The sequence below is a fragment of the Nematolebias whitei genome, chromosome 21, assembly GCF_014905685.2.
Source record: "Nematolebias whitei isolate Nwh7 chromosome 21, NemWhi1, whole genome shotgun sequence".
NCBI classification, from domain to species: domain Eukaryota; kingdom Metazoa; phylum Chordata; class Actinopteri; order Cyprinodontiformes; family Rivulidae; genus Nematolebias; species Nematolebias whitei.
Genome location: NC_056518.1, coordinates 17,620,039 through 17,633,482, shown reverse-complemented (window position 1 = coordinate 17,633,482; position 13,444 = coordinate 17,620,039). Strand labels below are relative to the sequence as shown.

The following is a 13,444-nucleotide window of genomic DNA, read 5'->3' as shown; positions in this document are numbered from 1 at the left end:
TCTTGTAATTTTCAAATCATGTTTTGTTTTTTATGATTGTCTACTGTTGTACTGATAAATATCTCCTGGAGGGTAAACTATATCTTGGCTGCAAGAATCAAGCTGATAAATTCTTCGTTTTCTACAAGTGATAGTGGTTGGTCATTAATTATGATGAAGTTTAGTAACTTCTCTGTAAACATTTGAGCTCCAGGATTTCAGCGATGTCTTCTTCTTGTTCAATCCGAAGCAGGCAGCCTGATTTCGGTCAACCGCGCTCAGTCTGTCCCTCCTCAGAGACCGGCAAGTTGAGCGGGGCACATTGGACGCAGCTGGCCGGAGTCGGGCTGCCTGCTACAGGTTCAGCGAGAGGAGCAGACCGCTGAAGCCATGGAGTTCGAATGTCCAATGTAAAACTAACTTTACCGCGGTTTAATGTGGCGCTATGGCTCTGCAGACATTGCACGTTGCTGTCTTGCTTTGTGGTGTTTCTATGTAAAATACTTCCACGCAGCGGACATGTTTAGATGAAAAGTTGGTTAGCTGTTAGCCACTGTGCTGCTAACTCAGTCCTCACGTTGTAGCTGGCTGCAAACTATGAACTGGATTTCCTGAATGTGAGGCGGGTCTTATTACTCTGGGTTCATGAGACACGCCACCGTTCAGGAAATCCATTCCATAGTTTGAAGTAAACTTGCATCATGGATCGGAAAAATCTGATAAGTAAATTATGCTGGTATCGGAGGCTGATACCAATACTGGATCGGTCCCATCCCTAGTATCTATACTTTGTTGTTTTTCACTTATCGCAGGTGGGTGTGGGCCCTAACACCAGCGATAAACGAGGGACTACTGTACTGGACAAAAGGAGAGAGTGTGTTCCTACCTGCAGACTGTCATGCAGAGGCAGCCACAAGCTGCAGCCCCCAGAAGGCTGCTCATCAGGTTCACACTGTGGGCTGGTGAGGAGGACGGCAGTAAACTCATGGACAGGCGAGCCAGGAGGGTGAAAAGTGGATATCCTGGAGGATGAGCCACCTACAAACACAATGACAAGCAAGACCCAGCTCCAGATGTTTGCACATTCATTTGCTAGTTGCTCCCACTAAGTTGTGATTAAGATGACAACATGCTGCAGTGGTGAAAGCGTACATGCTAGTTACTGATCTCATATATTCCAGTACAACTCCAGTTCTGAACAAGTTGAGACACTGTGTAAACTTTTTTATAAAAACAGAATGCAATGATTTGTTAATGTCCTAAAATCTGTATTTTATTCACAATCAAACATAGTAAATATAATAAATGTTGGGACAAAAAAAGAATTACCAATTGTAGGGAAATAAATCAAGATAATTAAAAAAAAAACATTTGGGACAGGGGCAGCAAAAGGCTGTAAAAGTAAGTGCTGATGGAGCATTGCTCACTGTGCCATTCAAAAACACTGCTTAAAGCTCTATCGTGCAAATAAGATGCCATTTGTGAACACTATCCAGAAACCCTGCAGTTTTCTCTGAATCAAAGCTCATTAAAATGGACAGAAGCAAACTGGACAGCTGCTCTGTGGCCACGAATCAAAATGTTAAATTCCAAAATTGTTTTTGGAAACCATGAACACTATGTCCTCTTATCGACGCATAGTTCAAAAGTCTGCGTCTCTGATGATATGGGGGTGCATAAGTTCTTCTGGAATGGACAGCTTACACATCTGGCAAAGTCACCATCAATGCAGGAAAGTATATACAGGTTTTAAAACAACTTATGCTCCCATCCAATGAAAATGCAGCAAAGAACTAAAATTATGTTCTACTGTGAATAAAATATACATTTTACACAAAATCTAAGCTTTTTTTTTGAATTGGCGTTGTTGAAGCTTGAGAAAAGTCAAACACATGTAGCGAGATATTTCTGAAAGTTGTCTTGTTTCCTTCGACCCTCCTCGGTTTCTTCCACCCTCTTCTCTCTTCTCATCCTCTGGCCTCTTCCCAAGGACAACGCAGCTCCCTAGAGCCCGAGGCAAAGCACGTGGTGCTCGCCAGCCTCAGTCCCCAAACCACCTCAGAGCCGCAGTCGCTCTCGCCTGGGGGACCTCGGCAATCACAGCAATTAGCCGCTAAGTCTCCTCCAACCCAGATAAGGGCTCAGTCATTAAACGCAGGCTCATTCCCCGGCACTGATAACGCGAGCCGCGCAGACAGAAGGCGAGGGGCAGCTCCTCGAAACGAGCAGAGCTGCAAGGTGAAGGAGTGAACAGCTCACCAGTCACCTTAAACACGTCAAAGTCTCTATAAGAAATACAAAACTAAACAACCCGAGTGGTGTTGGAACATGAACCGAAAACAAGAAAAGCAAAGAGGCGGCAAAGAAAAGTGCATTTGAACATTTGTTTGACGATGTGTCGAACTGTAACAGGTAACTCGATTTAAACTGTTTAAATGGGAGGTCCCCCAGATGAAAGACAGCTGAGGGATGAACGCGGCGCAAAGAGAGGCAGAACTATGGAGCTCTGGGGATCAGGAAGGGGGGGCCAGCAGCCTGGGGCAAAGGGATGGCCTGCGAGGCCCTGGGGGAGGCCTGAGAGTCAGACAGGCAGGCCACACGGACTGCAGCACTAACTGCAGGATTACTGGCATAGTGACACCGACACAGCCTCCCTAAAAGGATCACAGCGGCGTAATAAACTTTATTAAATAATAAAACTTATTATAACTGTTAACCCGATTTAGTTCATTCTTTGCGGCTTACACACACACACAAAAAAGAGGGGTGGATATAATAAGCCTTATACCGTACATAAGGCAAAGCCTACAAAAGCCATTGCCTTACCATTGACTTTAATTGGATTTGAAAAACGGGTTGCAAATTATAGCATTCTCTACTTGCAACTTAGTAAAATAAGTGTATAGAAAAGATGGGGGGGGGGAACCTGTGGACTGAAAGTAAATTAATCTGCTTTCTGCCCATGCTTAATTAAACTTCCTTAATGCTTATAAGAGTTAATGAGTGAATTGATTAAACAATACAGCTAATACTCACCCCCAGCTCACAGGCAGTGGTGATCAGCTCTCCTGTGGAAGGGAAAAGGGGAGGAAATTAATGTAAACCCAATAATTATTATTAAGAGACAAGTCTGCTCCCAAAGTTTTCCCAAATCAAATACTTGCACTGGGGTTTTGCATTAATTTGCCAGGATCAAAACCTGCAAATCTTCCCAGTGTGACATTTCCTAAGCAGCACGCTCATTCTCTTCATCTTTTGCTTCTCCCATGATGCCTCCCTCCCTCTCCCCGGCACATACGCACAGATATAAACACACACACACAACTGTGAGGCTGCCTCTCCAATGCTCTGTCACACAAAGACACACATATGCTGATCTGAGAATAATGCTTCCACTCCCATCCTCCCCATGCATCAGGGTCCTTTCCTTCCTTCTTTCTTCTGCTGTTCTGTGCAGCTCCCACACTCCCAGTGTCTTAGTGTCTCCTTTAGTCCGTTGGGCACGAACAGAAAAGGCTACGCTGGTGACAGACACAGAATGAGGTAAGCTGTAAAAATAAGAGCCGGCTGCACAATTTTCTGACAAGCTCTGTGCGAGGTGCCGCACAAAGTGAAAAGAAAACCCCTAAAAGCTATTCGAGGAAGCTTTAATGTATCTGGGCACAAGCCCATTTGTGCCAGAATACACCCAAAGCGTTGCAAATTATACTGATTTCTCACCCAATGTTTGCATCCTACACTCATGGAAATTGAAATTTGGTTCAGATTAAATGACATTGATAAAAGCAGGGGATCAGCACAGCGCCCTCTACTGGTGCTAAATGGAAAGTCTTGTCCTTTTCAAGTTCAACTAAGAAAAAACTTGTTCTCAGGAGCTAATTGCTGTACAGGACTTGAAGGATTTCCAGTAAATGAGGACACTGAATAATAAAAATAATAAAATCTCACCTATTTTCTTTGAAAATTACACAAGTTCAAAGGTCATGGTTTATATCACACTCGTTCCTGGCTATTAAAACATTAAACACAGCATCAGCAGGCTATTTTAAACCCAAGCAGCTGGAAGTTTTTTTTTTTTTAACACGGCAAAAATAAACATGGTCCAAAGCAAACAACAATTATAGAACAGAATGGCTGAATTTCAGATGGCGCGGGCTGCTTCAAATATTTCGCAACCCTGCCGATACAGTGAATTACGACACCGAAAATTCTGCCACACGAGGAGCCCGAGCTCTTATCAGTTTAATGGACCATGAAGTCAGAACTCCTCCACCTGCACAGCTTAAATGTTTTCACAGCTCCATGTCACCTGGCATGAGCCGCCAGCTAAATGCCATCATTCTACATCACACTTTCTCATCCTTCATCAGTTTCTCAATTTCACTCATTTTCCCTCAGTAGTGGCACACTTTTACCCCATTCAGCACAGAAACTAGGACTAAGCCAAAACATCCATCTCGGTGCCACAGAGATGCAGTTCTGCAGCCCCAGTACTAAAAAGGGAAAATATTGACTCTACGGGGAAGAGGCATGGATGCCAAGACTCTTTGTGATTGTGGAGCATGGGCACCCACATCAGTCTTCCCATAATCCCCGTCATTTCCACACTTCACATTCCTAGACAACAGCGTCCCCGCAGGGCTGCGCTCAAGCCTCTCCAGGGCACATCACACCTAAAGAGATTAGGACACAGAGACGGAGACCTGGAGAATTTAGACGGGTGTTCAGCTGGCACTATCAGAGCGGGCATCCTGCACCGTCCCTAAACACTGTGGAGAGAGGGCTGGCCATTTTTTTTCAAAGACCCCGCCAGACAGCAGCACATCCATCAGGGCTACTCAGCGCTCCAGTTGCCTGCTCTCTCCTCTGTTTGTTTATATCTGGCTGAGCCTTTTTTTTTTACGCCTTCATGCTGCAAAATGCATTTGCTTTTGCAGCCTGAATGTCTGAGCTGTGCAAACATAACATGCAGAGCCTTCATGTCATCAAGTCCATTTACAAGTCTGTAACCTTATCACCTCTAAAAGAATTTGTGTTAGGCAATCTCGCAAAACTTGCATATTACAAATGCATTACAAATGTTACACAACTCAAGGTTCTGAATGAAATTTAAATAACATAACCACGGCAAAGTGTTTTTTTGGAGTTTGGATGTTCTCTCTGTGGGTTTTCTCCAGACCAAAAACATGCATTGGTAACTCTAAATTGTCCCTAGGTGTGAGTGAGAGAGTGAATGGTTGGTTGTCTCTATATGGCCCTGTAATGGACTGGAGACCTGTCATGGGTGTCCCCCTGCCTCTCGCTCAAGTGATATGATGAATATGGGCACCAGTGACCCAAAAAGTAAGAAGTGGGCAAATATAATGGATGGATGGACAAATGCAATCATATGTCTCTTATCAAGTATCATTATTGCTGGATTTTTATCACATCATTCCTGCTGTCACAAGTGAAAAATCCTATTTTTCTATGTACATACTTCTTTGCAATACATAATTTTGTATCAAATCACACAACAAAAAGAGAAAATTTTAATCTGACCGTGTCATATTTTGATGAAACTTGGTTTATTTGTTACATTGTGATCACACAGCACAGGATCTCACATTTTAGGTCAATTTCACAAACTTGTCAATGGAAAGGAAATTTGATGAGTGTTCAAAATCTACCCTTACATTTTTGATATGACAGATCTCATTAACCTTTTCTATTACTTTGAAATTAAACTGACCTTGTGCATAATGTGACCTTGACCTTAAATCCCCCACTTGTTATCGAAAATTTATGAAGTTTTAAAAGGATAATATTTTCTAATTTTTAGCAATTTTGTTATAGATCAGCAACATTATGTGATATTTTCACTGTGATTATCCTGATTAGAAATTCATGAGTGTAATAGCCTCAGGGTAGAAGCTGTTCCTCAGTCTAATATATACACTTAATGCTCCTTAACCTCCTTCCTGAGGGGAGTGGGGCAAAAAGTGTGTGTGCTGCGTGAGTGAGGTCCTTCATGATGCAGGTGACTCTCTTCCTGCATCCAGAGGTGTAAATGTCTGTGATGGTGGGGAGCCTGACTCCAACATCTTCTGTGCAGCCTTCACCACTCTCTGCAAAGCTTTTCTTTCTGCAGCTGTGCAGCCTCCATGCCACACGTTGATGCTGGAGCACAGGATGCTCTCCACTGCACACCTGTAGAAGGAGGTGAGGACTGAGCTTCCCAGACCAGCTCGCCTCAGCCGTCTGAGGAAGTAGAGTCTCTGATGAGCTTTCTTGATCAGGCTGGTGGTGTTGTTGCTCCAGCTGAGATCGTCGTTCAGGTGCACACCCAAGTATTTGTAGCTGGAGACCACTTCCTGATCAGGGTTTACTTTATCCAGTGTAACTCACAAAAGGCAGAACATGGAACTAAAGTTTAGATGTTGACTAGCTTACCAGCTGATCAAGACCCTCTTACTGCAGCCTGCTTTGATTTCCCATCATGCATGTTCTTCAACAGCTACAACAGAATACAAAGTAATAAAAAATAAAAAATAAGATGGTTAAACTGATTCAGACTACTATTATTGATTATCATCTTTTCTGAGAAGCTTTAAAGCTTGTTTTAGCTGCGTTTTTCCTGCCTCTACCTACTTTTATCCCTAAATTGTCCTCATCGGAACCGTCAGTGACAGAGAATTAGGTTTTATAAATTCTGCTCAGGGCCAATCTGTTACTTTGGGTAATACATATACTTGACTGTACTGAGCAGGATACTGTGGCCCCTGATCAAGGATGTATACATGCATATTTGTTAAGGTTTTTTTAAACCTCCTCATGCAGAACCATTAGACAATTTTTTTTTAAATTTAGCGTACATCTTATACATGGCAGATTGTTTACTAGAGTTCACTGCTATTGGCAAAAGTCATTCATTCATCCTTCTCCCCTGAATAAATAAATGTACCTTTGCCTGCAGCACCACGGACAGCTCCTGTTTCTCTAGCTGCTCCGCACGCGCGCACACAAGGTGCCACATGACTGGCTGTCCAGCAACACAATAAAGTCACGTGACCAGTCCAGCACAAGTTAGCTTGTTAGCACAAACCTGAGTCTCCGCCAGGGACAGTCCTCTGCACACAGGGCACGTACAACGCCGTAATACAGGCAACGACAGTTCCAGTCAAAATCCAGCTTCCTTTGCGCTCCAAAAGCATTTCTGTATCTGGCAAAAATAAAACAAAGAAGATTCCGGTAGACTGTCGCTCAACTAGCGAGCTAAAGTTAGCATCTACCGCCGAGGACGTAACTCTAAAGATAACTGTGAGCGATTTATGCCTCTGAACATCTCAAACGCAGAGCTGAGGTGAAGGTAAAACTACACGAAGTGAGAAGTTTGCAGTTTTACTTTTGTGAGCTGGAGATTTTGAAGTTCGTGCTGTTTTGTTGCCAGGATGTAGCGTCTAATTCACGCTGAGGAGTAAATCTCGCGATATTACCGAACGGAGGCGCGATATTTGGATGAAATTGCAGGGATTTGCAGTAAGGCAGGAAATTATAGCTATTATAATCATTTCATAAGAGGAAGAAAAGTATTTCCTACCAAGTGTTTCAGGTTCATTTACTTTTTTCATAATTAATTTTATTATCGTTATTATATTTTTATTTGCACATAGAAGGATGTACACTAATAATTAATGCTATTGAGTAGCATTGATATCACCAAAATCTTTTACTTAGTTTGGTTAATGTCTTTAAGTGAGCGTTTAATATAAATGTTGCACAATATCCAAGGATACTTTATATATCAATTTATTCTTTAAACCACGGTAAAGAGATTTTATTTCCCCGTCTTGTCTGGAAAGTGTAGTTCTTAAACTTTTTGAATACATCTTGAAAATTTCACCTGGTTTTCTGACATATTTAGATTTCTGTTCGGAAACTGCGCAAAACTGCATTTTCATGTACCCATAACATCTGAACACTAAACTTGTTTAATTTCATTTGTATACATCGATTTTCACATATACAAAATGTTAATTGTAAAAAAATGAACTATTTTTGGAGCTGTTGATATTTATCCGTGGCTGTTCTGTCTGCTGAAGGAAATAACTGTCATTTCTACAAACCAGTGGCACTTTTACTTTTTGCTTTACATTTTCAAAAATAAAATGATGCCTGCTCTTCCTGAAGTTTGACGCCGAGTGGTTTTAAGTGTTGACATTTTAGCAAAATCCAAACCAAATATTACCTACAGTTAAAATAAATCTCACATTAATGGTTTTACTACCAGCTGCAAGACTCATTTATAGCTGAAACAAGATACCTGAACTCATAAATGTCTCACAAGTGTCCAAATTTCACAGGTCAAGGGGTGACAGCACTAAAGCAATGGCCCCATAGAGCTGATAATAATCCAGGCCCGTCACAAATGAGTCTGATCCCTCAGAATATTGAGCCCTTGGCGAGGTGGAGTGGTGTCAGCACCTAACCATCTCTCCGATGGCTCTCTAATCCTCGTCTTCCTCTCACCGCCACCCTCGCCGTCTAATCAGTGCCGAACACACACGCAACGCTCACACCCGCGCGGCACGCACAAACCAAGAGCGCTCACCCTTCCTCTTCGGTGTGATGTCACTGCTAATCCGAGCTCGGTTATCCGCCGGGCTGCAGCGATGGCTGAGGGATGTCGGGAGGAGATGGGAGTGAATTTTCGTGGGGAAGGAGGTGGATGCAGGGGAGGGGGGTTAATCGGGCACGTCATAAAGTCTCCTCTCTTAAACTCCTATTTTCATTCCCCCACACTGCGTAGAGAACTGTACGGCGTGCACATAAATGCTCAATAGAGCGTTAATATAAAGTGGAACCCTGATAGGGAAGATAAAACGGAGCACATTCAGAGGCTCCTATTCAAGGCACACAGGAGTCATTAGAGTCCACTGGATTAATCACATCCTGCGTCCACAAGGCCTTTTTTTTTTTAATTGACATCTTGTCCAAAGTGGAGAAAATAACCCTCATTCCATATGGCTCCACACTGTTACCATTAGTAATAGCAGCTGCATTAAATTCATTATCTGCTCAGATTGTGTGTGAGGTGTGATAATGTGCGTGTTTGCACGGCGGTGTGTGTGATTAAGAGATTTCTAATGTTCCAGCTCTGGGGATTTGTTGCGCAAGATAAGGAAAAAGGGCATTAATGTCGAATTGTGATGGTCCAATGGAGCAAAACTGTTTTGTGGGAACTGTTCACGTGTCTCCTTTGTGGAGACGCTTCCACATTAACCGCCGACACATCGTCTCATATTCATGTTGCGAATAGTTTATAATTCATTGCCTTTGGAACAGAGTGAGCACGGCGACGCATGAGCAAGTGGCCTATGAGAAAACAGTAATAAAATCCCATGTATTTGACTTCTGTATTTCCCCTCACTCACCACATATCTGTTTTAATCTTACCTTAAGCATCCTTGAAATGAGGTGTAATCCAGTTAAGCTCTTTTGAATCTGTTGCAGATCCACATGACGCCCATTTGTCGCCCCATAAACAATTTCTGATAATAAAAAAAACAGCTGCGCACAAAGTCCACGAGCCAAAATGCAAACAGTATGCACATGAAATTATTAAAACGCTGCAGTATTCATCACCCAAAAAAAAAAAAAAAATGCATCCACTTTTGACAGACTTTATATTGGATGCAAACATCCCCATCAATCAAAAGGACACGAGAAATGAATTTCCAAATGGAGGAACGACTTTTATCGTGTGTTGCTTTGAATGTAACGTTACACAATTCGATTTGATTAGATTAAAAAAAAATCTGTCAAGTTTGATTAAATACAGCAGATAACTAAAATATTCTGCTTTAAATGTATTTATTTGAGACACCCTGTATAGGACTGAACTGCATTTGTAGATTTCGTTTTGCATGAAATGAACAATAAATAATTAAATCAGTTGGTTTTACTTCGACTTAAAAAAACAACAACTTATTTTCCAGCCTCTTTGCCGTTTTCACTGTTGCATTTCTATTTTGTTTTTCCATCTACGATTTCATATACATTTGTTAGCAATTGTTCGATTTGCACGCGTTCAATAAATTCTCCCTGTGTTATTGTGATGTTAAATGTGCATGCAGAGAGGCCTTGAATCAGTGAATGAGTCTTCAGACAGATTAATTCTCCTCTGTGATCGTGTTCTCATTACAAGAAGCGGGGGATTCAAACACATAATAACAGGGCTGACTGCTGCTCCTTTGTAACATGTGGCTACCTAAATGATCCTAAATAAGATAGATGACAAGGATATGGCAAATCATAATCGGCAGCTTGCACAATGAAACATAATGGTCTGTGGAGAACAAGGGACGGCACACAGCGCTCACGTCTCCATGGCCCGGAGCAGCACACCTAGTCGAGAGCAATTAAAATGAGAGGATTCAATTTTGTCAAACACCAGGAACCTCAGATAAATCGTGTATCTCATTCTCCAGCAAAGGACACTCCCTCACATCATGTTTGTTACGGTGTTTTGAAGACACAGCTGGCGACAAAGTTGGTGAAACACCCCCCCTTCCGTTCTCAAATCATGTTAATTCAGGGAAGATGCTGGAAGAAAAGCAGTTGGGAGAGGAGGGGAGCCATGCAGCACGTCTCTGTGCTTTCCTTGTGGGAGCAATCCACTTATTTTAACTGATAAAGATTTAATTAACACAAGACTCTGCAATTACTCCTTAATTAAAGCCATTTGGCCCCTTGTTTGGATGAGTAGCCTTCTAGAAGAGGGGGGGGGGGGGGAGGACACGAGGTGCTCGCTTTCATGTCTGAATTTAATGCTTCATTCTCCAAACCTCTTGTCTCATCGTGTCCTAATGAAAGCATCGTATGAGGCTCCTCTCGTTTTATTTGACAACTCATTTGTTATTCATTGGGAACGCTGAAGCATCATCGGGCGCCGCACGGAATGGTAAACAGGCCTGACGTCGACGCAGTCCTCTTCACATTTGGATCGTCATGTTCTACAGACAGAAAAAAGATGGTTCAAGTTTAGGTGATTAACTCAAACCGAAGCCAAACCAGTGCAATGTGATAAAAAATGGCTTTTTCAACACAGACCACACCAGTTGGGAATGGACCAGCATCCTTTTAGGTGACCATTTAAAATGTAATGACTCAAATCTGCTTTGTTTTATAGGAAGAGAACAATTATCTCTATTTTAGATGTTTTAGGTAATTTCTTCACTCTAATTTTTTTTTTAAATTGCCACCTGTGGCTCTTTTATGTTTCCTGATAGAAAGCCTACAAAGTAACAAAATAAACCCAGTTGTTAGAACACAACTGGTTGCACGTACCTTTCACTGGTTGCCATCAAGTTGAAGGTTTCTTGAAGCCGACACAGTTCTTTCTTTACAAGCGTTTCCACTTTTTGTCCCGTTAACAGCAAAACTCCTTAAAAACAGGACGCTCCATATATTACCCTTCAAGTCTGATTTCAAATGTCACAATAATTTTAATTCTTTTAAATCTGGAACGAGGTTTAGGGGGAAATAAACTAATTAGTGTTGACGGTGATGCTTCTGTGAATCTAAAGCAGCAACTTCAAATTGTTTTCCGGCTTCACAAGTTGTTTTTTTACTCCTTTATATAACTGTTTGGTCTGTATATTAATTTATACGCAGCAATACATGTTTTACTGTAATAAAACGAGCCAAATGTTCCGTCTTGTCTTTCTCAAGGACAATATTTTTTAGAAGAAAAGCAGAATTCACTAGTTTTGCTTGTCACGTTGCCATGTGTCCAATCGTTTGGTGTAATTATCATGTGAATAGTGCTGCTGAGAGGAAAACATGAATTATATCAGATTTATTTTCAATATAAAGTGTGGAAATGTATAAACAGTGCTCCACACAAGCCCTGCTTTTTCCTCCAGAAAACTGGTTTGAGAAAACAGTATCATTCCACTTTATTTGCATAACCCTGGCCTGCTTAAAACAGGGGAGTCACCCAGTGATCCCAAAATTAGCATGCTGTCACCTTCACTGTCTCTTCTGTCATTCAGAAAAACAGGCCGCTGTGCAGACGTATGAACCCATTTCCATCAGCTGCAGAAACCTTAATCAGGAAACATCACGCGGCTTCAGTCCTCTCCCACCGCCTAGCTGACACGTATTTAAATCACTTTCATGTGCCCTGTTTGTGGAGACGGAAGTTGCGTGCGAGTGGCTGTGAACGTCGTCGTCAGCACGTTTTGTTTTTAGAAAGCGAGGAAAAAAACACGAAAGCTAAAAACTGCAAACATCAGGCATTTATCTGGCATCGAGCCAACAGTTAGATGGGAAATAAAAGCACATTTTATAATTAATTTGACTGCAAAGACATAACGAATGTCAAAGATGCGTGAGTAAAATCTTAATATAAAAAAGGCTTTTTAGTCGTCTGTTCACACATTTAGAGGATTTTCTCTCATCTACAGGCATCACATAGTTCTATTTCTCTTATTTATTGTTTTTTATGTATTTGTGTAATAAAATAAAACTTTAATTTCTTGGCTTAAGCTTGTGTTTGGATGGGGGAGCAATCCCTATTAATGAGGAAACAGTGCCCCCGTGTGGCCACCGAGGGAAAGTGCCCACTAGATGTATAGAACCGAGCAAACCACTTCGAAAATAAAGATAAAGCTGATCATATTAAACATAAAACTTCAAGAACATAGTCTGCCTTATCTTAAACAAATGTTCTGATGGAGCCATCAAAATTCAGAGCCGCAGCGGGAGCTGAGATCGTAGGTAAATGCTCACACAGGCATGATGAAACACGTGTGTAACGATGATTAAACATTACTGCTGTGTTGGCTGACTGAGAACGGCGCAGACGGCTGAAGTTCAAAGACGAGGGCTGAATAAAAACCAACAAATCCTCTTCAAATGCACACACACACGTGTAAATCAGTGCATCAAATAATGCCCTCGAGTCCTTTGGCACAAGTAGGAAATCCAACTCGGAGCAGCACGTTTTCAAAACAACAACTTTATTCTCTGCAAAGGAGGCATCAGGAGCATCAGTGTGTCCTATGGCTTTGTGTACAGAGATCCTGCAGAAGACTGAATTCGTAGAACAAGCCCTTGGGTGAACTGCGAGCCCCACCCATGTTTACCGAGGAGGAATGTTTGAGGCAGCTGTTGCAGAACAAGCAGTGGGCACAGTGTTTGAGCTTCAAGTGTGAGAAGGGGGAATGCTACTGTACATGTATGAGAGGCGTAGTGCGTGACCCCCCCGGCAGCACAGCAGTTCCAGAAAACCTGCAAAAATGGAGCAAATTCCTCGAGGGTGTGGTAGAAAAGTAATGCTGGCATTCAAAAGAAAGTTACAAATGTTTGTTGGCAAAAACTATTAAAAAAGAAAAAAAAAAAGCCCCTAAATTGTTAATATTTTTTAGTTTGAGTCTTAAATCATGGTGGATTTCGCCCCTTTTGCGACACCTGAATGAGT

At 41.9% G+C, this 13,444-nt stretch overlaps 1 protein-coding gene across 1 annotated transcript in view; it reads right to left on the bottom strand.

Moving 5' to 3' along the window:
- tmem260 (transmembrane protein 260) overlaps positions 1 to 7,172 on the bottom strand; it is a 37,788-nt gene extending 30,616 nt beyond the window's left edge. Inside the window, exons 1-3 of the mRNA XM_037695355.1 lie at positions 7,064 to 7,172; positions 3,016 to 3,047; positions 866 to 1,017 (exon numbers count right to left, since the gene is read on the bottom strand). Of these exons, the coding sequence (XP_037551283.1) occupies positions 866 to 1,017; positions 3,016 to 3,047; positions 7,064 to 7,172 (293 nt within the window). The remainder of the gene's footprint in view (positions 1 to 865; positions 1,018 to 3,015; positions 3,048 to 7,063) is intronic.
- Between the last annotated feature and the right edge of the window lie 6,272 nt (positions 7,173 to 13,444).